Here is a 24,763-nt window from a genome sequence, read left to right on the forward strand (position 1 = left end):
AAAATGGAGGTACAGATAGAGATAGAGAAAGAGACAAGGTGGCAGATCAATGGCGTTGAACTGCAAGCAAACGGCAAACAATACGAAATTATTCAGAATGTAAGAAATGGAAGCAGCATAGTAACGTTTGAGAGCGCATTCCCAGCAGAGACTGCGCCTTTAATAGAAAGGAGGAGAGGGCTGGTGAGATGGGGCAGGAAAGGATAGAGTGGTGCATTGTCCCAGACGCACTAATATGAGTTTTGTTTTTGTTTTGGGATAGGTATTCTGGACGGAATGCCAACACATGATGTCACTCCAGCTGGAATCATCGGCAATTTAAAACGCCAAGAGTAAGTAGCAGCAAACATTTGCAGCTAAGATTTAGAGAACGAGCAGGAGAGGAGAGGGGGTGCTTTCCGATTTACCAGTTGGCTGAGATTTGAGGCAGGCTGCGAGAGCTTAATCCAACAATCCGCAAAGGCAAAATGATGCTCAGTATGTTCTTCTTGATACTTAGTTTGCACCTCTGCTTTCGAATCAGCTCTTGTCAGCGAAGTGGAGGTAAGAAATTTTGCTCGTTTCCTTCCATTTGTGCAGAGCTCCTCTGGCTTGTGAGAGCATCGAATCTGCCCTTAGCCCAAAGGGCAGGATCCTCGGCCGTCCTGATCTCAGAAGCACATGGGATTCCGCAAACATTTATCTCATCATTTGAAACGTTTTGTGGAGCAAAGTACTCCAATTTACACACTGTTAATGCTGTAGTTAAATTGATTCTTCTGCCCCTCTATGTGAAGATTCCAGCCTATTAGCCACCTCCGACAAGCAGACCCAGTCTATGACTATAAAGACCCGCATTACTCTGTTATTCCTGGGTCAATAACAGTTGCAGGTCTGTCTCTCCGGCTTCAGTTGTCCCTCCTGGATATCCTGGATCTAATGCTTTCCTGCTTCCTGGATCTGTCCCTTCCTCGGTCCCAGCTCTCTCCCCGTTGAATGCATCATTCCTTCACTCCTGGTTCTCACTCCAGGATTCTTCACAATGTTACCCCGCCGCTCACCCCTGGACCCTCACTACTGCCTCCATTCCTTGATCTGTTTCTCCCTGCTCCGGCACCTGGGCAGAACATGCGGCTCACCATCAACTATCCAGTTAAAAACAAGGTATCAATACAGTGATTCCTGCAGAGTAAATTTTACTTTTTAATATATTTCTGTGTGAAGAGCGAATTCCGAGAGAATTGGATTATTATCAGTAGAAATGCAGTCATGACAAAGGATGGTGGGGAAGGGGTTTTATGTGTGACAACGTAGGGAGCAGAATTACGATCAGTGAAGATGCAACCTGTGGTGCAAGGAGGTGGGGAGGAGAGGTTATATTGTGACAGAGCTGGTTTAACAATATTTATTGGTATTGGTGGTAGAATCAACGGTGCTTTTGTCCTTATTCACTACCTTTAGGAGATTTCAACCATCAGATGCTTTCTCAGATGATGCTAACAAACCAGGAACTGGCAGAGATTAAAGAGCTGCTTAAACAACAGGTAAAGGAATCCTACCTGACCCATTGTGTGCAGCCCACCCTGCTGCAGAGCTTCAGTGTGCCCTTCTCCAGACCCTAGCTTTAACCCTTTAATGACCATAACCATTCCCCTGACCCTGCCAATCACCCATTTATCACTATTGCAGATCTTTTTAAGCCTTGTGATTAATTACTATTGCTGGGATATAATGTTCAAACTGTGGAGCCTGACCAGCTGTTTATCTGAAAGAGGTCATGGTACTTTTTAAAAATGTATTCATTTGCAGAGCTGGGCTTCGCTGATCAGAGTAGCAGTAAGGGCTCTTGAGAAAGCGGTGGTGAGCTGCTGCAATCCAAGTAGTGAAGATATTCCCACCAGGATATTATAGAAGGAATTCCAACATGTAGACCCAGCCATGATCAAGGAATAGTAATATATTTCCAAGCCAGTATGGTGCATAACTCAAAGGGCAATCTGCAAGTTGGGGTGTGGATTTTCCATGTACTTGTTGCTCTTGTTTGAGTTTGGGAGGTGCTGTTGAAGGAACTTTGTTAAAATTCTACAGTGAATCTTCTAGGTGGTACACACAGCATTCACGGAACACTGATGCTGCAGGGAGTGAATGTCCAGGGTGGTGAATTGGTTGCACTCACGAGGAGTGTTTTTTTTTCTGGCTGGTGCTGAGCTTCTTCCATGTCGTTGGAGCAGCACTTGTCCAGGCAAGTGGAGAATGTTCCATCAAATTCTTTGTTTGTGCCTGCAGATGGTGGAAAGGCTTTGGGGAATCAGGATTTGCGTCACTTGTAACAGGATACTTGCTCTGAACTGCACTCAAACCTCAGCATTTTTGTGGCAGGCTTAACTTGTAGTAAATAGTGATCACTCCTCCTGCCATGTTGATGGTTGGGGAATTGTCAGTTAATATCAAGTGAAAGTGGTTAGACTTTTTTGTTGTTGATCACTGATGAGTTTTGAAATCACCCACCTCTTTCAATAAATGGATCCTTATCATCCTGTATAGATAATGGATACTTTGGCTACCATCTTCCAAAGCTCTATAGATCCTGGAGTAGTTCATGTGGATTGGAGGATAGCATGACCCCGCTATTTAAGGAAGGAGGGGGAGTGAAAACAGGAAACTACCAACCTGTTAGCCTGATGTCAGTCCTAGACCAGCTAAATGTATACAGAATTTTATATTTTTATTTTAAAATTTTCCTCTCTCAATTTTACATTTCACCTTTTGTGTATGAAAGTGAAATACAGAGCCAATCTCTTTGTCCTGGCCCCTTGCATGCCCAGGGCCAACACACTTGGGAGATTGGAGGCAGCTGATTCTAATCAGTGTGCAGCACCTGCCCTGCAGTGTGTTGGAGGCTGGTGCAGGGAGGAGCTGGGGACAGAGGGTTTGCTTCCATTAACGTTCACTGATGAAGGAAGAGCTTTTCAAGATCACTGTTGTGCAAGTATGAAGTCTGGATGGGAAGACAGCTGGGGGAGAACAAAGACACGTTACATTGTTGGATGGGGCTGCCTGACTCAACAGGGAGGCTACCATCCTTCACACGAGGGAACCCCCTCCCCATCCCAATTGCCTGGCCCAGGTCAAGTTTTATACCTCGAATTTTGGAAATGCTGACCAATGTGATCTACTCCCACTGGCATCCCTCACGTCTGGAACCTGGTCCATCATTTTTAGAGGGCTGGTAGGTTGGGGAAGGTGTCTGGTAGGGTACAACACCAATACCTCTTCAGGGTTCTGTGCAAGTTTTACAGGCCACATTTCTGAGTCTAGGACTGACTTCTGTACACTGGATGTCTGACTAAAGTGAGTGGTCCTTGAATACACCCCTTCTGTTTAGAAGGGAAGTGCATCACGGATGTCCCCATGTGTGGCTAACTGGATAACTTTTGCTTGGAAGCAATCCTGTGTTATCAAATGAGGATGCTTTTGGATTTGGCTCTGCATGGGCCATGCATGGAGGTCATCCTCTTGGCTTATGCCATTCCTGTTCCTCATGGTTGAAGATTCCAGTGACTTGGAAGGATGTGTGAGCTCAATAGGACTTTCCTGCTACATCCTTCACAAGGATCAATAAGGAGAAATGTTCTGGACTCCTGGCAGGTCGGTGATGGATTGGTTCCCTGCATGAGAGAGAATATTTTCCACAGAGGCACTGCCTTCGAGATGACATGAAGTTGTCATTAGTGAGTGCTGTATGCACCTCTCTGAGGGAGTTGCTTGTCTGTTACTGGGATCTTTTCAGAGTCAGGGATGTGGTCACCTCTAGACAGAGTGCTCCTACACTGGCGAAGAGGATACTCAACCTGTCAGGGTGACTGGATGTGGGGATGCACCAGCGGACAGAGCCGCTCATAGTCAAAGCCTTCAGAACCCCATCGCAAGGGGGCTCAAAAGTATGATGGAATCTCAACTGAGCTGACCCTTCTTCAGCTGGAATTTGTCTTCCTGAAACTCCCCCTGGGAGCTGCCACCTCACGACTTAAGCTCTCTCTCAGAAATGCCTGCTCTGCCTTTCCACACTGCATAGAGGAGTTCCCTGTGCAGGTTGCTCTTGTATGTGTTCTATTTTCTTGCAATTGTTAGCCATCCGGGCACACTGTCTGTTCTGCTATCTGGCAATGAGACAGATCCCCAATGAGGCCCCTCCCCTTTTACACTGAACCAGGGTTGCAACAAGTTGAACAGAGCTGTCCCAGGCAATGTATTTTTTAGCTGGCTCACGGACTCCGAGTGCCTCTAATTTCTTGATGAGTGTGTGTTCCATGAAGTTATGTATTGCTTGAGGTTGCGATCCCTATTTGAACATTTATGGGAGACAAAATACTCAGCAGGTCAGGCTGCATCTGTGGGAAGACCCTTTGTCTTTGACCTGAAACGTTAACTCTATTTCTCTTCCCACGGATGTGGCCTGGCCTGACCCGCTGAGTATTTTCAGCATTTTGTTTTTATTTTAGATTTGCAGCTTCTGCAGGATTTTGATTTGCTCATTTAGGGAGCTGCTCCCATGGTTCCAGCTGCACTTCAGCCACTTGCTCCCGATCCTTGGGCAATGGAGAGGTTGGGGGAGGGGGGCGCGCGTGGGGAGGCTGGACTGATGCTGGACCTCCTTGTCGTTTTGTTCCTGGGTCTGACAAGGTCATTCATGGGTCCAGACAGTGGGCCTTCAGGAGGGCCAAACACCCTGACTGCCTGCCCCTCTTCTGATGTAATGTCCGTCCTGTGTCCTCCCTGGAGAGGGAATGCTTGGCCTACTAGGGGTCTAGTTGGTGGGCATCGTAGGGGATAGCGTGCATTCTGGATTCCGAGGGGAATTTATTAAAGTTACTTAAAATCAAAACACAATATGGGGGCTTGGGCATAATGTCACAAAACCCAAAGCATGAGTTACAGAACACACTCCCAAATACTCTCAACATTACATAAAATCTTGTTTCTTCCATATCACTCACGTTGCTGCACTTTCTCACAGATAAAAGAGGTCATCTTTCTGAAGAACACCTTGGCTGAGTGTGATCTCTGTGGTGAGTAAACTGACAGAATCGGCAGGAACTCTGTAACTCCCCCCAAAGTATGGGTGCTGTTTGGAAGGGGAGGCACTTGCGCTGAGAGCACAGGAGACCTCGGTCTGAGGGCATCAAAGGGGAGTATGAAGGTTCCAAGTTTTAGTCCAAATCCAGACATCTGAACACCAAATCTAAGCTGAGGTGTGCTGCGCTGTGGAAGGGGTAGTGCTGAAGGAGTGTGGGTGGTGCTGAGGAAGTGTCTCGCTGAGGAAGTGTCTCGCTGAGGAAGTGTCTCACTGAGGTAGGGATAATGCTGAGGGGTGCTGCACTGCGGGAAGGGCAAGGCTAAGGGAATGTTTCACTGTGGGAAGAATACTACTGAGGGAATGCCTCACACTGTGGGAAGAGTAGTGCTGGGGGAGTGCCTCACTGTAGGACGGGCATGGATGAGGGAGATCTGCACTGTTGGAAGGGCAGTACTGAGGAAGCTTTCCACTGGACCATGCTATCTTCCAAATCAGATGTTAAACTGAAGCTCCAAATGCCCCTCAGGAAGATGTTCCAAAAGTGTCAATGACACTATACTGTTTTAAAGGAGAGCAGGATGGTTCTCTCTGATGTCCTGGCCAATATTTGTCCATCAGCTAACACCATTAGAACAGATTACCTACTTACTATCGCACTGCTGTTTGTGGGAGCTTGCTCTGTATCTATTAGTTGTCATGTATCTTAGAACAGTCACTACATGACATAAGTTTTGCATTGGTCTTGAAGAGCTTTGGGACATTCTGGAGTGTGAAAGTACTGTGGAAGTGTGAGAATGCCTTTCTTCTCTGTTTCTAACCCTTTCCCAGGCCAGGTCCCTCCCTCTGCTCTGGATCCTTGTTCCTGATTTGTTTGTGGGCGCTCTGCAGATGCGATTCTGGATAAAGACTGTGGGGCCATTGATGATTCAGCCCCTGTTGATGGGTTCCTTTTATCATTCCGCCTCCAGGTATTCGACAGGAGGGGAAGCAGCCACCGATTACTGTTTATCCATTTGGAAAATGTGTTCCCAATCCCTGCTTCCCCGGGGTGCTGTGCTCTGAAACAGCAAATGGATTCCTCTGTGGGACCTGTCCCACTGGCTTGACAGGCAATGGAACACATTGCACTGACGTGGATGAGGTGAGTACAAGCGTGCGTGCAAGATGGGCAGCAGTAGTGTGGAGGTCAGGAGATCGCGGCTCTGGCAGTTCAGCTGGAGTTGGGCAAGGGTCTGCCAGGATGTTGGGAGGAGGGAGGGGTCGGGCAGTGGTGGGGGAGGGTGGACCTTGGGGATAATTTGGGTGCCGGGTCTTCTGTTGGAGTTAACACAAACTGCGATCAGATTATCTGTTTGGTTATCACATTAACCAATCAATAGGATACCTGCAAGTTAAAAGTGGGATCTGATTGTTTAAATGTGGTTGTTCTTCGTTCAATCTTCATCAAAAGTTCTGAAGTAAAGTGAGGGTTCTCAATAGTGAGGGTGAAGGATGTTCAGACCTTGATAGCCTTATTGACCTAGATCTCACCAGCAGGTTCGAACAGGAGTGGGTTGATGAGCTAATCTTTCTTTCCTCCTCAGTGCCAAATGCAGCCCTGCTTCCCTGGAGTCCGCTGTATTAATCAATCTCCTGGTTTTCGATGTGACCCTTGTCCAAGTGGCTACAGTGGCCCAAGAATCCAGGGAACAGGGGAGACGTTCGCCCGAACACACAAACAGGTAAAGGATCTTGCATCAGGACTGGGCTTTGTTAGACTACAACATTGGCAACCTGATCTCAGTGTTGGCTGTGTGGGGGGAGCGTGAGTGCCAAGTGTAAGCACTGATTGTGAGTGGGTGTGATGGTATGATGTTGTTAACGGTGTCTCATTCACTCTCCTTATTTTGCAGGTGTGCACAGACATCAACGAGTGTGACGATGGGCATAATGGTGGCTGTGATCCAAACTCCATCTGTACCAACACCCCGGTGAGAAACAACACTGGAGAGAGAGAGAAAGACACACACACACACACACACACACACACACACACACACACACACACACACACACACACACACAGAGGGGAGGGTGTCAGGGGGTGCGTGAGGGAGGGTGTGAATGGACAAGCGCTCTCGGTGCTGACAGTGTGTGCTGTGTGTTAAATGTGATTATGTGAAAGCGGGTGTGAGGGATGTCACCCTGAGTGTGAGACTGGACACTGGTGTCTCTGAGTTCAGTGAGAGCATGCCTGCAGATTGCTGCTCAGTCCCTCCAATGTGTCGGATGGAGTAATTTAATCGGTGATGAAATTTCCGACTGCCCCACGTTCATGTACAATTCTGTGCTGGGAACTCGTGCCTGTGAAACTGCAACACAGACAAAGAGCACTTCAGGGACGGGTGTAAAATGGAAGGGCAGGTCAAACAGGAGCAGCTTTGCTCCCTCAGGATTCAAACTTTGACTCCATGCTTTGTAGTCAAGTGTGAAAATGTTAGAGCTTCTTGGATTGGAGCCTAGACTTCCAACATCTCAGGACCTTTGTTTGCTTTACCTAATCTAAACCAAAGGGCAAGGAGAATCTTGGTGTTCTGTGTGTTAACTGCAAACTCCATTCTATTTCCATAGGGATCATTCCGATGTGGGCCCTGTAAGGCTGGATACATCAAAGACCAGGTCAGAGGCTGCCAACCAGAGAGGAGCTGTGCAAATGGAGCACCAAACCCATGCCATAAGGAGGCGCGGTGCATTGTGACGCAGAACAGCCAGATCAGCTGTGTTGTAAGGAAAGATGATGTAATTTGTCAATCACTGGAAAGGCAGAGCAGGAATTGGAGAGAAAAGGTGGAGGAGGGAGAAAGAGGCGGGGGAGATGGAAGGAGGAACAAAATAGAGAGAGCAGGGAGGGAGGGAGTGGGGGGAAGGGAAGAAGAGGGGGAGGAGAGAGGGCGAAGAGAAAGAAAGTGAGGGGCAAGGGGGAAAAAGAGAAAGACAGGATGAGAAAAAATAGAGGGTGAAGATGAAGAGGGGGATGTTACAGAGCGGAGACGGGGCGAGAGAGGGAGGGGATAGAGGGTAGAGACAAGATAGAGGAAGCAATGAGAAAGAGACGGGGAGAAGGGAGGGACAAGGTCATGGAGGGATTTGGAAGCATTTTTAACATCAAGGTGTTGCTTCGTTGGGAAGAGTGTGGGTCAGCAGGGAATATGGGAGTCGACTCGGGTGCAGCAAAAGAAACCTCAGATGAGCAAAGACGGGGACAGTCAACGGTTGTTGAAGACGTAGAAACAGGTTGTTGTTGTGATGGCGATACATGAGGCGCAAAGCTTATCCTGGAGTCAAATATGGCACGTTTACAAACCATTGATTGTCTCAAATGATCGCCCAGGAAGAGGGATGAAGAGGAAGAGGTAGGATCCAAACATGACAGCTTATGTCTTCCTGATATTTTTACAGTGGGGGAAACCATTCCTGCTTGTGTAATACTGGAATGCCAGGCAAACAGTCTGACAGTATAGAGCTAGTGGAGTTAACAGTCTGTTTGAGAGTCATGTCAGGTTGTGATATTAACTGCAATCACCTTTATTGTTTTCATTGCCTCAGTGTGGAATTGGCTGGGCTGGAAATGGCTACGTCTGTGGACCCGACACAGATATCGATGGGTTTCCCGATGCGACACTGGATTGTCCTGAGAGAAACTGCCACAAGGTATGACAGGATACTAAAAGGGAAAGAAGGAGAGATCTAGTGAGGGAAGAGGGACTGATAAGTAGAGGAAATGGATGTCACGTCAAAGTTAGTTTATTGTCGTGTGCACAAGTACACGTATGTGCAGGTGCAATGATAAACTGCCTTGCAGCAGCATCACAGGCACATAGCGTCAGATACACAACTTTCTCAAGAAAAACATAAATTGTACAAGAATGAACATGATTCGAGCACGAGAAAGCAAATGTAAATAAGTGAAGTGAATATTTGTTGATCGATGTGCTTTGCTGCTGTACCAGGATAACTGTGTGTCAGTGCCAAACTCTGGACAGGAAGATGCAGATGGCGATGGGATTGGAGATGCCTGTGACAATGATGCTGATGGTGATGGCATTCTTAATGAAGAGGTTGGTGTTTGATTAAATAAAATACCAGTGGTTAAAAAGAAATATTGGCCATATGCACTGAGTCAAAATATCATGGGTTCAAGTCACGTTCTGGAGACCTGAGCCAATAAACCAGACAACCTCTGCCAGAGCAGCACTGAGGGAGCTCTGTCCTTTGGATGTGATGTTAGACTAAGGCCCTGCCTGCTCCCTCAGGTGAAAATGAAAGACCCTGGAGTAGTACTTCAAAGTAGAGCAGGGATGTTCTTAGTGTCTGGCATCATATTTGTCTCTCTCTGTCACTAAAACAGATTATCCAGTCGTTATCTGATTGCTTTTTGTGGGAGCTTGCTGTGTGCAAATTGTTTGCCATATTTCCCACATTACAACAGTTAGCTCCCTTCAAAATTGTTTCATTGGCTGTCAGGATCTTTGGATGTCCTGGGTGGTGATGGAGAGATTAGTTATTTCTGGTATTCTTTTTAAAGCTGATTTGGTCAGAATACTTAAAAGGAGAAGTTGGGAGGTTTTTACTGTCTCGAATCAGGATGCCTTTAATATCAAGGATTAATTTTTTTTGGATGTAGGTGTCAATGCCAAGGCCAGCACTTATAGCCCACTCCTAATTGTCCTTGAGCAGTGGTGGTGAGTTGCTGCCTTGAAATGCTGCAGTCCATGTGCTGAAGGTACCAGTGGGTGGGCTGGACCCAGCAAACATGAAGGTCCGGCAATATATTTCCAAGTCTGGGTCGCACACAACTTGGAAGAGAACTTTCAGGCACTGGTGTGCCCATGCTGCCCTTGTCCTCCTTGGTGGTCGAGGTGGAGGATCTGGGGCTTGTGCTGGAGTAAAGTTGGTGATATAACTGCTGTGTCTCATTTCCACAGGATAACTGTGTTCTGATACCAAATGTCAACCAGAGAAACACCGACAAGGATAACTTTGGGGACCTGTGTGATAACTGCAGACTTGTCATTAATAACAACCAGAAGGATAGTGATGGTGACGGAAGAGGAGATGTATGTGATCAGGACATGGATGGAGATGGTAAGGGCTCAGAGCAGGAGTGAGAACCTTTTATGGATAATTATCTGCACTTACTCTGGACCAAGGTTAACACAAGACAGTTGGAGAGCAGCTTTGCTGAAACCCCACAGCAGAGCCCACAAGGCTGTGTGGTTCCAGTAAACCCAGTCACCATTGCTGGTTTGTGGCATTTGTGGGTAGGGCAGCAATTAACACTGTCAGAAGGTGTACTGGGGCAGAAGGATTGAGGTATGAGCTGGCCAGAGATTGGGATCTGGAAGCGTACAGATGGTGGCTGGCAGGACAAGTAACAGGATGGGTCAGGACTGATTGCTAGGGGGTGGGGTAAAAATTAGGAGTCAGGGTGATGGTTATGGGTCAGGGTAAAAGTAATTCATCCTCATTCAGTGTGCTTTGGACTTCAATCACTTCCCCCATTTTCCAGGAATCAGGAACCGTTTGGATAACTGTGAGCGTGTTCCAAACCGGGATCAGAGGGACCAGGATGGAGATGGGGTTGGAGATGCCTGTGACAGCTGCCCAAACATCAGAAACCCAGATCAGGTAAGTTTCAGGTAGCTTGCCGTCCTCGCTCAGCGGGCGATGTTCTCATTGCGGATTCAGACCTTGAGACCTGGCATGGGACGTGAATCAAGTTCTAGGCTGACGTACTCCATTTTGAAGTGAGTGGATGTGGGCAGGACTAAAAATAAAAACTGACACCAGCTCGTCCCTCGAGTCTAATGTTAGTGTCAGTTGTTAAATAACAATGGTCATCATTGATAAAATGGCTTAATATGATAAAGTGGCTTAATATGAGAGCAAAACATCATGTAGGAATGCATGCCAGTGACACAAGAGATTCTGCTGATGCTGGAATCTGGAGCAACATACACAAAGTGCTGGAGGAACTCAGCAGGTCAGGCAGCATCTATGGAGGGAAGTAAACAGTCGACGTTTCGGGTCAAGACCCTTCATCAGGACTGGAACGGAAGAGGGCAGAAGCCGGAATAAAAAGTTGGGAGGGGGAGGAGAGCACAGGCTGACGGTTGAGTCCAGGTAAGAGGGGGAAGGTAGGTGGGTGGGGGACGGGGGGGAGGTGAAGGGGAGTGATGTGAGGAGCTGGGAGGTGATAGGTGGAAGAGGCAAAGAGCTGAACAAGAAGGAATCCGATAGGAGAGGATAGCAGGCCATGGAATAAAGGGAAGGAGGTGAGGAACCAGAGGGAGGTGAAGGGCAAGTCGTGAGGGTGGGGGAGGGGAAAGAGAGGGGGGAGGGTGCTACAGGAATGAGGGAAACCAAAGGGGGGGGGGGCGGAAATTGGGGGAAGGGGCTACCAGAAGTTAGAGAAATCCATGTTGATGCCATCAGGTTGGAGACTACCAAGGTGGAATATGAGATATTGCTCCTCTAACCTGCATCTTGCCTCAAAGTGGCAGTAGAGGCGGCCGTGGACAGACATGTCAGTGTGGGAGTGGGATGTGGAATTGAAGTGGGTGGCCACCAGGAGATCCTGGCTGTTACGGTGGATGGAGCGAAGGTACTCGACGAAGCGGTCACCCAATCTGTGTCGGGTCTCACTGATGTAGAGGAGGCCACACTGGATGTGACACCCTCAGATTCGTGCATCTCCGCTTATAACATGGGATTCAATGTGGAAAGGGGGTTCTTGTTACAGAAAATCACGGCACAGATGGTTTTGTAAGAAAGTGACTCCTCCATAACACAGGGGTTTCCTGTACTGAGGGAGTGTTGGACTGGCTGAGGGAGCTCTTGAGTGATGGATCTGTTACTTTTTTTTGAATGAAATGTGAGATTGCTTGGCATTGTTAGAACCAGGGTTTCAGAGTTCTCCCCGATCACTATTTATTCGTAAACCAATGCCTAAAATAAATTATCCGGTCATTATCAAATTGTTGCTTGTGGGAGCAGATTGACTTCATTTCCTCAGACTTCTGATAGTGAAATGTCTCTTGCTGTCTCTCACTGCTGGCTCTGTGTCTGCGGTTCCTCTCTTTCAATATTTGTCTCCTTCATGGGCCCCTCTTCCTCTCTCTCTGGGGTTGTCTTGGTGTCACTTTTGGGAACCCTCTCTCTCGGACTTGTCTCCATTAGGCACTCTTTCCATTGTACTTCTACCTCTCTGCCTCGCTAGGGATCGGGATGTTGGGTGTGGGCTCCAATGATCTGGGAGAGCTGAGGTTGATGCCCTTGGTCTGATGTTATCTTTGATACTTTTCTAGTTGGATGCTGACAACGACCTGGTGGGCGACTCCTGTGACACCAACGCCGACAGGTGAGGAGGAAAGGCACCAGTTCTATCTTTCAAATGAGTTGGGGGGGGGCGGTGCTGCAGCATTGACAACCAGTAATAAGTAAGGCAGATGGAGTGAAGCTGACCAGCCCTGAGGTGTGAGCTTTTCACAGCTTGTTCATAATGAGTCCTCACTGGTGAGAAGCTGCAGTTTCAATAGCAGGGAGAAGGGCGTGTGTGTTAGAGGAGAGGTGTGGTTGGTTTACATGGGTGTTTGTAACTTTGTGTGAGAGAGTGAGTGTAGCCCTGTGTGTATGTGTGTAGGTTTTCTGGCTGGAGGTGCATGGGTATTGCAGGGCGGAGTGATCCGCAGTAACTAGAAAGTTCTCTCTCTCTCTCTGTGCCCTCAGTGACGGAGATGGGCATCAGGACACCAGAGATAATTGCCCAACAGTCATTAACAGTGCCCAGCTGGACACTGACGGAGATGGGCTGGGTGATGAGTGTGATGATGACGATGATAATGATGGAATCCCTGATGCACGTCCCCCTGGACCAGACAATTGTCGGCTTGTAGCTAATCCAACTCAACAAGACCTTGATGGTGAGTAGTGACTGTCAAGCTCCAAGCCATTGATTCAGGAGCATGGGCTGAGCAAGAAGGAGGGATCAGAAAAGCAAAATAGTGCAGATTCTGAAAATCTGAAATAAAACAGAAAATGCTGGAAATACTCAATTGGTCAGGTAGCATTTGTGGAGAGAGAAGCAGTGTTAACAAAGTCAAAGTCGAGTTTATTGTCATACACACAGGTGTGATGAAAAACTTACTTGCAGCAGCATCACAGGCACATAGCATCAGAGACACGACATTCACAAGAAAAAACATAGATTAAACATATTATACAAAATTATACAAGAAAGAACACAAAAAAGTCCATTGTGGTGTAAAGTGGTCACAGTGTCACTGTACTGAGCTAGTGATTAGGATTGTGCAGGTTGGTTCAAGAACCGAATGGTTGAAGGGAAGTAGCTGTTCTTGAATTTGGTGGTGTGGAACTTCAGACTTCTGTACTCCTGCCCAATGTTAGCTGCGAGAAGATGGCATGGCCCGAATGGTGGCAATCTTTGATGATGGATGTTGCCTTCTTGAGGCAGCGCCTCATATACTTCCTATGGTGGGGAGGGATGGGCTGAATCCACTACTCTCTGCGGCTTCTTGCGTTCCTGTGCCTGTGGATTGCCGTACCAGACCATGATGCAACCAGTCAGGACACTTTCAACAGTACATCTGTAGAAGTTTAAAGGAGTGTTCGGTGACATGCTGAACCTCCTTGGCCTTCTAAGAAAGTAAAGACGCTGATGGCCCTTCCTTGTGATTGAGATCACAAGATCTAAGAGTTTAGTTTGCATTTGATATAGGGCTAATGGGACAGAGAATGGGGCATTGGGATTTGGTTTGGATTTATTCAAGGGTATTGGGGAAGAGTAGGAAAGTGGAATTAGTTTGAGTTTGATACAGGGTTGTGAGAGAATTGAGCTAATCTTTAGAACTATTGAGAAATGATTTAACCTATGGACACTGCACTCCAGAACCAAGGTCTCAAGGTGAGCTGCAGTGTGCAGACAATGTTTGTATTTGCACACATGCAGAGGTTGAGCTCCTAGCTATTGTCGACTCGTTCACTGAAGCATACGAACGGATGGGCTTTACACTCAATATCCACAAGAACAGAGACTTCGGGGAGGTTTGATGAAAGTGTATAAAATTATGAGAGGCCTAGAAAAAGATGATCAGGAAAGGCCTGTGATCCTCAGGAGAGAGATCAATAACAAAGTTAATTAGTAAAAGGACCAGACGTCAGTTGAGGAAACATTCTCTTCACCCAGAGTGTGGAGGGGACCTGGAACCCCGCCACCTGAAAGGGTGGTGGAGGTTCAAACCCACATCACATTCAGGAAATGCCCTCACCTACAATCTTCATCAGAAACTGAGAGCTGAGTGTGGGAGCAGCTCTTTGTGGCACATTCCCGTTGGGTTTACTGGCCTTTTGTGATTAGATTGGATTTGACACAGTGTTGGGGAATCATTCAGCGGAATTAAGTTTAAGATTACTTTAAAATAAGGCTAATATAGACACACTAGGCCATTTGAGATGTAAGGAATAATTATAAAAGGTTTTGAGTTAATGTGAAATTATTGGAAGAACCTTTTGTGTGAAACATCTGACAGGTAATGGGATTGGAGATATCTGTGAAGGAGATTTTGATGATGACAAGGTGATTGACGTCATTGACGTATGTCCTGAGAACGCCCAGATTACACTCACCGATTTCCGAGCATTTCAGACCATCGTCTTGGACCCTTTGGGAGATGCACAGATTGACCCAAATTGGATCGTCCTAAACCAGGTACCTCATCATCCAATCATAAAGCACAGAGGCAGGCCTATGGCCAATTAACCTACTAACCTGCATGTCTTTGGGGTGTGGGAGGAAACAGACGTCTCTGGGAAGCCTGTGTGGTCACAGGAAGAACATGCAAACTCCACACAGACAGCACTGGAGTTCAGGACTGGACTTGAATCACTAAAGCTGTAAGGCAAGAGCTCTATCAGCTGTGCCAATGTGCTTTGAAAGACGTTCCCTGAAATATCATTGGAGTCATCTTCAGCTAATCTGTAATTACAATGAGACTCCGCAGGACAAGTGGGACCTATACATATCAGACAGATTACACTTAGCTGGACTGGGACCGATATCCTTGCAGGAGGGTTTGCTGGTGCTATTGGCATGGGTTTGAACTTGGTAAGGGGGATGGGAAGCTTAGGGAGAATTCAGAAATGAGAGAAACAAGGCAGGAAGTGGAAGTTAGAGAAATAGTAAGCTAAGTAAAGAGGCAGAGGCAACAAAAGACAGGCAGCAAATGGGGTCAAGGTATGGAAAAATGTTAAAATGGCAAAATTAAAGGTGCTATATCCAAATGCTTTTAGCGTTTACAATATGGTAGATGAATTAATGGCACAAATAGAAATAAATGGTTATGATCTAATAGCCATTACAGAAACACAGCTGCAGGATGACCAAAGCTGGGAGCTGAATGTTCAAGGATATTTGCCATTTAGAAAGAAGAGGCAAGATGGACCAGGAAGTGTGGTGGCACTGGTCTCCTCCCCTTCTTTAGTAGGGGAGGAGATCAGTGCAGTGGTGAGATGTGACCTTAGCTCAGTAGATCCTGATGTAGAATTAGAGTAATTTGGGTCAAGCTAAGAAACAGCAAAAGGAAGAAGACACCTAGAGGGAAATGTTGATAGAGCATCAAATAGTAGATGCAATATTGGGCATGGCATAAGTTAGGAAGGTGCATGTAACAGGGGTTATACGGTAGTCATGGGGGATTTTAATCTATGAAAAGACTGAATTCATGGAATATAGACCGGGGTTTACGAGGGAAAAGATTATTTTGTGCAATGAGAAAGTTAATTGATAATCTTGTTGTAAAGGGGTCTTCTGGGAACAATAGCCATAATATGATAGAATTTTGTACTGAGTTTGAAACTGATCCAAAACTAGGGCCTTAAATCTTAACAAAGGAAACTGTGAAGGTGTGAGAGAATTAGCTGTGGTTCAGTGGGACAATATTGAAAGATTTGACAGTGGAGAGGAAATGGCTAGCATTTCAAAACAAAATAATGCATAAACTGTGGGGAAAAAAAAGTCCTGTAATGCAGAAAAACCCAAAGGAAAAGTAATACATCTGTAGCTGGTGAGAAATTAATGATAGTATAAAATCAAAGGATGAAGCTTATGAAGTTGCTAGAAATAGTAGTTGATCTGAGGATTGGGAGCGCTTTAGAACTCGCCAAAGGATGACCAATAAATTGATTTTGTTTTAGAAAAGGCAAGGTAGGATATGAGAGAAGGGTGATGAGAAACATGTAAACAGATGTAAGAGCATTCTAGGTGCGCAGAAAGGAAAAGACTAGTGAATGGAAGCAGGCCATTTGGCCCATTTAAGTCCTTGCCAGCTTTATGTAGAAGCAATCCACCTCATTTTCCCCCCCCCCACCCCCTGCCTTCTCCCCTTGCTCCTCCCCGCCCTCCTTCTCTCCCCCTGCTCCCCCGCCCGCCTTCTCCTTCTCTCCCCCTGCCCCCTCACCCCCCCCCCACCTTCTCCCCATCTGTCTACAAATTCTTTCCTTTCAAATACTGACTTGGCTCCCTTTCGAAGTGTGTAGGATAATTGAATCTGCAGTGCATTCCAGGCCCAGAGTCCTCGCTGTGTAAAGTAAGTTTTTTCCCCTCATGTCACTTCTGGTTCAATCACCAGCTGCCTTCATTCTTTGTCCTCTGGCTCTTCACTCCTCTGCCAGCGGTAGAGCGTGCAGGTTCTGTTAACTGATTGCACAGACTGACGCTCTGATGTGTTTCAGAATTTATCGTGCCGTGACAAAAAATTATCGAACCATTTATTATAACTTACTTTGGGTTTTGAGGACTCGTGCAGCTGAGATTGTGACTCCAGCATTTCAGATGTGCCACAAACTCTATTTTGAAAAGATTTTCAAGTTATTTTGTTTGAGTGCTTAAGGGTTGTATTACTCATGGTTAATGTGATGTTGCAGGGAATGGAGATTGTACAGACAATGAACAGTGACCCAGGCCTCGCTGTTGGTAAGACATGCCATCTTTTAACTTTCAATATATTTAACCGAATGAGAGGTATCAATACCACACTGCCACAGATCGTTTGACCTGGCATTGTAGCAGGATTTAACTCCGTATTTAGTCCATGCGTTCCCTGCCATCGGAGTGATCGATCAGGGGTAGCATGGGTTAACTCTGCATCTAATTTTTTTTTTAACCAACTTTAAATATTCAAGTCCATTTTACAGTGTTTACTCAAACATACCATCTCAAACAATGTTCTGCATTTAGTGCAAACAAGGAAGACAAATGGTGTATTAGTCTTTCTGACAAGAGGATACAAATACACAAGTAAGAAAGACTTGTGTGATTATACAGGATCTTGGTGAGACCACACCTGCAGTATTGTGTACAGTTCTGCTTTCCTTACCTGGAGAAGGATGTACTTGCCAGAGAGGGAGTGCAGTGAGGATTTCTCCAAAACAAATTCTGTGTAATTCAGTCTCCATGTGTTGTTTTCAAAGAGTTTAAAGTCCTTTCTGTCAGCTCCTTGTCATCGGCCCAGGGCCCCGAACCGTGCGTCCCCTCTACCATAGTGAACATGGCCCTTGACTGCATCTCATCTATTTCCTGCACCTCTGCTCACCCTCTCTCCTGGACAGAACAAGATCAGAGTTCCCCTGGTCCTTACCTTCCACCTCACCAGCCTCCACATTCAATGGATCATCCTTGCTGCAACAAGATCCTGGCGCTTCACGGGGTTTGCTCCACTCTTCCATCCCCATCATTCAGTCACCATCTTGTGGCAGTTTCCCACGTAACCACAGGAGATACGACACTTGTGCTTTGGGCTCTTCCCTTCCCACTATCCAGTCACACAAACAGTTTTTCCAGGTGAAGCGGTGATTCATTTTCAGTTCTTTCAATCTAATGTACACAATGTGGCTCCTTTACATTGGCGAAACCAAACATGGATTGGGCGATCGCATTGTGGAGCCCCTGCGGCAGTCCCCTGGAGTGATCCTGAGCTTCCAGTCACCTATCATTTTAATTCTCCATCCCAGTCCCATTCTGACCCCTCTGTCTGTGAACTCCCACGCTGTTGCAGAGGCATAATGCAAGCTTGAAGAACTCCACCTCATCTTCTACCTGTGTACGCTGCAGTCTTCTGGACCCAATACTGAATCCTCCACCTTTAAATAATTCATTCCTTCTTTCTTTCTATCTGTATCAGAGCTGACTGCTTCTGCCTGTTATCATTTTGGCTCAGTTCTTTTGCTATTTGTATAGCTTGTCCTGCTGGGCGTATCCCACAGCCTCGCTATTAACAACACTTTACACAGACAAAAATGCTGAATATAATCCTTACTGTAGCTCTGCTGCTACATTTAGACATTTAGTCTCGTCCCATCAGAGATACTCTCTTTGTTCTACCCATTCTTCCCCCACTGTTTCTGCTACTGAAAACTGGCTTGTTTTCTCTCTTTCTGAAGGATTAACCTGAAACGATAACTGTTTCTCTTTCCACAGTCACTGCCTGACCTGTTGAGTATCTGCAGCATTTTCTTTTTATTAATGGAGAGTCTGGAACCAGGACACAGTCTCAGGGTAGAGAGTTAGGGATTTGGCACAGAGAAAGTAGAAGAGGAGTAGGCCCTCTGTTCCTCATGCCTGCTCTGACATCCAATGAGATTGTGACTGAATGTTTATCTCAGTAACACTTTCCTGTACTAATCCCAAATCCCTTCAACCCTTAAAAATCTATTCATCTGTCTTGATTATTACTCAGCAACTGAGCTTCTACAGTCCTCTTGGTACATAATTCTTAAGATTCTCCACCCTCTGCGTGAAGAGATTTCTTCTCATCTCTTTCCTAACTGACCTCACTTTTATTTTGAAACTGCAACCTCTGGTTCTAGACACCAGGGGAAACTTCATCCCCACATCTACCGTGTCAGCCCATTTATATAAAAAAAATCTTGTATGTTTCAATAAGGTCACCTCAACTTTCTAAACTCAAGACAATGGGGCCAGTCTGCATCAGAAAAACACCCAGTGAACCTTCAACCCTCCACCTTGGGTATGTCTTTCAACAAGACTTCGGGCGCAGGAGAGGAAATTTGGTCACAAACTAACAGCTCATCTCCCATGTTTGGGAAGAGGACATGCATTCAATGCCTCCTCAAAAACAGTGTAATACTTGTGGGAGTCCCTGGCCTGTGACCACCCAAAGTGGAGGCAGTTAGGGATGCCTTTGAGAATGTATGCCCTTTTGTCTGGAGAACACAAATCCAATGTGAAGGGCAGAAGGAACATATCACCTCTCAAACTATCCACCTGCCCGCTCCATAAAGCTCATCCTGCCTCACCTTTGGCAGGAGCTCCTTCAGACACCTTGGAGCCCCCAGAACCGGAGAGGAGGCAAGTCATCTTCAACCCTGAGGGACCGCCTAAGAAGAACATCAGCCTTCCTTGGGTTGGAAGACCAGATCTGTACCCAGCGTTTTTTATGAAAGGAAGTTAGTTTATTCAGAGGGTTGTGAATCCTTGGAATTCTCTGCCCTGGAAGGCTATGGGCCCTCATTCATTAAATTCAAGGCTGAGATCGGTAGGTTTTTGGATGCCGAGTTGTCCTTGGCAAGAATGGGGAGTTCAGGCGGAAGATCAGCCATGATCTTGTTGAATGACAGAGCAGGTCTGAGGGGCCGAATGGCACACTCCTGCTTCCATTCCTCGTGAATATTCATGTCGCCGATTCTTCTTCATAAGCAGCCTGTTCTTCCTCCTCAGGGTACACAGCTTTTAATGGTGTGGACTTTGAAGGAACGTTTCATGTTAACACAGTGACGGATGATGACTATGCTGGATTTATCTTTGGCTATCAGGACAGCTCCAGCTTCTACGTGGTAATGTGGAAACAGACAGAGCAAACTTACTGGCAGGCAAATCCTTTCCGTGCTGTGGCTGAGCCTGGGATCCAACTCAAGGTGAGCGATGTCCCCGCCTTGCAACACTGTACCACTCCCCTAGCGCATCATTTCCACTCTGTACGTGCTCCGCTGTATCATCTCTTCCCCTTATAATTCCAGGGTCCCACACTGTACTGTCACCCCCTTACTCTGTACATTCTACCTTGTACCACGCCAGTTTCTTCTCAGATTCTGTGCCACTCCTTCCCGTCTGTCAACCCCACCATCCATTACTCCTCCCACTCTCATTCCATGTCCCAATCCCCTCAAACTGTCACCCGTCTCCCACCCCCAGCCCCCATTCCCTCTCCCACTTCTGTTACAATACTTCTGTTGTCTGCCCAAAGCTCTCTATTGATTGAACTGACCCCTGTGCTTTTGCACTCAATCCTATCGGAATAAACACTGAGGATTTGTTTGCACTTGAGGCCTTTTCACTGTTTTTATCCCTTTAGTAATTTTCACACCTGGATTTCCAGATCTCTTTCCTTTTCTCCATTTCATTCTTGTAAATCTACTAGGGAAAGAACAAGGAAGGGGAGTAATTTGAAAGCTTTTCCAGAAGACCAGCACAGTTACAGTGGGTTGATAGTCCTCACTCCGTGCTTTTGGAGCATCATGAATTTGATTGTATAGCCAATGTGAGATTCTTGGAATGAAATGCCTACTTTAGTTGTCATCAAGAGTTTAAACAGTAACGTGGCTGAAAGTCTGGGGAAGAGGAAGAAAAATTTGCATCGCAATATCCTGAAATATAGACCCACAGATTATATTTCAGATTAATCTTTATTCTGTAGAAGAAGAGTCCTCCTTACTAACAGTCCATGGAAAAAGATTGAGTCAGAATCAGTCTGTCAGTGGCTGGGAGATGATGTGGGATCAACAGGTTTGTAACTATGATACAGGAGGAGATAACTGGATCTCCGTGGTTTCTCAATAGATCTCAATGCACAGACTCATGAATCTGATCAAACATTTTAGAGGAACACAGACTGGATCACTGGGGGCCTCTGTTCTACTCTTGCTGAGGCTGGTGTAAGAGAAATCAAGCTGATAGACTTTCCGTCTGCTGATAGGGATATTGATTCTGGCAGGGTCCATGTGTAAATTCTCTGCATATGAAGAGTTGTTTTATATTTCTTCATTGATGTATTTTACTGAGGAGGTGGATGCTATCTACCCCTGAATGCAACTATAGAATCAAAGCACAGAAACGGGTCCTTTGGCCCATCGTGTCCATATCGACCATCAAACACCCAGCTCTACTAATCCTACGGTGATCCCATTTTATTCTCCCCACATCCCACCGACTCCTCCCAGATTCTAACACTCATTTACATGTTAGGGGCAATTTACAGTGGCAATTAACCTACAAACCTGTAGGTCTTTGGGATGTGGGAAGAAATTGGTGTACCTGGAGGAAACCCATGTGGTCACAGGGAGAACATGCAAACTCCACACATTTCTAACAGCTCCAGTGAACCACCCTAGGTAAAGAATCCTCAGTAAACCCAATCAATTTCTGTACTGACTGAATATCTCAAACTCCGGTAAACAGGCAGTGAAATCACAGACCGGTCCAGGACAACACTTGCGGAATGCGCTCTGGCACACAGGAGACACCAGTGACCAAGTACGGCTCCTGTGGAAGGATCCCAGGAACATTGGCTGGAAAGACAACACATCATATCGCTGGTTCCTGCAGCACCGGCCACAGGTCGGGTATATCAGGTACGTCTCCCCCAGGGAAGGGGCATCAAGTGGGTCGCGTCTCCCCCTGGGGGAGGGACGTCTGCTGGGCCACATCTCCCCCAGTTCCCCAACTTCAAGTGCGTCACTACCTCTCCTGGGGTTGTGAGACGAGGAGACAACAGCAAGTAGGTGATGGTCTTGCTTACCTGCATTTTTTTTGTCCCTCCCCTCATAGGGTGCGGCTGTATGAGGGGCCAGAGATCGTGGCGGATTCCAGAGTGATCATCGACACCACAATGCGTGGAGGGAGACTCGGAGTTTTCTGTTTCTCCCAGGAAAATATCATTTGGGCAAATCTACGCTACCGTTGCAATGGTAAGGGGTGCAGGGTGTGATAGGGTGAGGGAGGAGTAGAGGAAAGAGTGTAAGGGTGCGAGGTAGCCATGGGGAATTGTATTATGAATGTTGTTTAAAACGGTTAAATGGGTGAGACTTGCAGGTGTCGGTAAAGTCTCCAGAGTAATAAGGGAAAGATGCAGGATTGTTATCGCTGGGCTGGAGTGCAGGAAGTATCCTAGGATAAAGTTCTGGTTAGATGCAATTTGGAATTCTATGTTCTAACAAACCCAACACTCACCACCTTCAGCTGCCTCTAATTGCTTCACTTTTTCTCCTCAGACACGATTCCAGAAGATTTCCGCCCGGCACAACTCCAGTTGCAGATTTGAATGTGACCTCTGAACTCCTGAACCTTTGACCCTTTAAACCTGACAAGTAACAATCACGTATCACACTTTGAACCGCGCTTCTGCTGCCTTCCCTGCAGTTTAATGGGCATCAGTTGGAACCTGGAACGGTAGGAAACACCAGATCTGGGATGAAGGCTGAATGATTAATGATCCGGCTCCTGGATTCTCCCATCAGTTGATTCCTTTGTGTTGAGGAAATAGTCACAACACCACAATCTCACGGGATGTCTGGCAGCAGTAATGCAAAGTGGGAGCAGGACAGAGCAAAGGGGAACAGTGTGTGGCCAGAATTTCTGCTCAATGACCAAGGTGGATTGGTAGAAATGTATAGTGTAGGTGAGGCCATTCTTGGCTAACATACCTGTGCTGGCTCTTCCAAAGAGCAATAGTGCTTAATCCACACCACTGCTTTTTGTCCGTAACCCAGTAATTCCTTCATCTGTCCAACTCCTTTCTTAAAATTATTAATAAATTCATCTTCCACTTTTTCAGGTAGATTTCAGTTTCTAACAACCAAATGAAAATCATTCTCATCTCCTGCCTGACATTTTTTAGTAATGATTTTAAATCTCTGACTTTCACTCTACTAACCAGAAGTAATGGATTTTTTCGAAACCCCTTATTTTGACATTTCCTGTATCAGATATGCGGAGAATATTTCTAGTCTCTGCTTATAACTGAAGTCCCTTGTATCTGGCAACAAGTGCTGTGTTCCCTTTCAGGGACCTTTCTATTTCTCCCACTTAAAGGGTTGGAAGTACTATCAAGCCCTTCAGTCATTCATCTGCCTGACTTTGACAAATCCTGGTTGTTAGGCTGAGTGAGGAACTGGTGATAGACCACTGCACTGATAATACTCCAAGAGCAAAATCCATGTAGCATTGGAAAATTGCACAATGAGCCTGGTCCCAGACTGCATGTAATAAACCTTGATTATTCAAGAGATAACCAGCCTTTGGGTAAGTGTGGAGACAGTGTCTGGGTTTAATGGTTGGGGTCCTAGGTTCAGACATTAAGCTTCAGGGGTCACGGTCACTAGCTGTGTGTGGTGGAGGGTCTTTTGGTCACGGTTATGTTTTTTTTTACTGTTGATATCATGTCCAATTGATATGCTATTACACAGATAAACTCCAACAAACAATGGCTACTACACTGTTTGACTTTCAAAGCTCCCATAATCTGTCTGATAGCCTGGGTTCTGAACACCAGCAGTATGAATAATAGAAATATGTCATTCAGAGATAGATGGAAAGTGTTGCCGTGAGCAATGCAACAGCCTAACAATAATGTTTGAAACAGGCAATTTTTAACACATCCATCTTTTCTGAATGTTTCTGCATATTTTTGTTTCACATGGACTTTAATGACATGAAATTTACTAAATCAAAGATGGCCCAAATGTAATCTGCACTGTACATTATTTTAATTTGCTGCAAATATTTTCCAAATATAACTAAATAAATAGTCCCATTTTCTGCTCAAAAATGCTTCTTTCAAAGCTAATTGGAAAAGTGATGTGTGAAGATGATGATAGTCACAAGTTGAGTGAGTGGGCAAGGTGTCAGGTGGAATATTTAATGAGGGAATTTGTGGGGATCCATCATGAGAGGAAAGAACAGTTAAACACTGAGAAACTAGTAAACATTGGTTTCTAGAAAGGTCTGGGTGTGCTGGTCCAGGAATTGCAACAAGTAAATGTGCAGTACAAATAGGAAGGTAAATTATAGTTGGTTATCATTATATGTGGCAGAGTACAAGAGAATGGATATCTCAGCAATTTAACACTGCTTGGTCAGTCACTTCTTGAGTAGTGTGTGCAGTTATTTTCTCTGTCTTGGAGGAAGTACAACAGAAGGATAATTTTTGGATTGCCTTGGTATTTAGAATTGCCAGGTTTTCCTTATGTTACCAATCATCATCTGTCAACAGTTAATTAACAGAAACAGTGTGATTAATTCTCATTTTCTAATTTCTGGTGAATATTCTGATACTAATGCAAAGATATAAGGTACACTTTTTCCAGTGTCAAACACTCTCCAAACAAGTACTGCATGCACATTAGATAGTCTAGAGAGACCTTAGCTCTGTATCTAATCTCACACTCACCAGACAAGATAGCATGAATTGAATACAAGGTAAAGCTTCCCACATGTATCACAGCAAACACTTCCAGGTCAGGGACAGCTCAAATTGGATTTATCTCTACAAATCAAGCTACATGCAGAGTTAAAAGACAGAAGTTATATACAAAGTAAAACTCCCTTTATGTTGACTTGTCAAACATTTCTGAGTCAGC

At 45.8% G+C, this 24,763-nt stretch overlaps 1 protein-coding gene across 1 annotated transcript; it reads left to right on the forward strand.

Annotated features, from left to right (window-relative positions):
• The first annotated feature begins 398 nt into the window (after nucleotides 1–398).
• On the forward strand, nucleotides 399–23,143 carry LOC127582354 (thrombospondin-4-like). The gene is made up of 19 exons (XM_052037518.1): nucleotides 399–543; nucleotides 1,441–1,523; nucleotides 4,997–5,048; nucleotides 6,025–6,197; nucleotides 6,640–6,777; nucleotides 6,949–7,026; nucleotides 7,667–7,819; nucleotides 8,642–8,746; nucleotides 9,046–9,153; nucleotides 10,021–10,180; nucleotides 10,605–10,723; nucleotides 12,403–12,455; nucleotides 12,824–13,017; nucleotides 14,644–14,822; nucleotides 17,036–17,084; nucleotides 19,848–20,044; nucleotides 21,585–21,757; nucleotides 21,954–22,093; nucleotides 22,397–23,143. Exons 1-19 carry the CDS (start codon nucleotides 468–470, stop codon nucleotides 22,444–22,446), a joined length of 2,280 nt encoding a protein of 759 aa, XP_051893478.1. The 5' UTR covers nucleotides 399–467; the 3' UTR covers nucleotides 22,447–23,143.
• Nucleotides 23,144–24,763: the final 1,620 nt, after the last annotated feature.

The sequence above is a fragment of the Pristis pectinata genome, chromosome 24 (assembly GCF_009764475.1).
Source record: "Pristis pectinata isolate sPriPec2 chromosome 24, sPriPec2.1.pri, whole genome shotgun sequence".
NCBI lineage: Eukaryota > Metazoa > Chordata > Chondrichthyes > Rhinopristiformes > Pristidae > Pristis > Pristis pectinata.

Excerpts from the sequence above, each read along its gene's own strand:
- LOC127582354 (XM_052037518.1), top strand. The coding sequence starts at position 468 with ATGATGCTCAGTATGTTCTTCTTGATACTTAGTTTGCACCTCTGCTTT. Across the intron at positions 7,027-7,666 it reads CCATCTGTACCAACACCCCG|GGATCATTCCGATGTGGGCC; the intron begins GTGAGAAACAAC and ends CTATTTCCATAG. Across the intron at positions 10,724-12,402 it reads ACATCAGAAACCCAGATCAG|TTGGATGCTGACAACGACCT; the intron begins GTAAGTTTCAGG and ends ATACTTTTCTAG.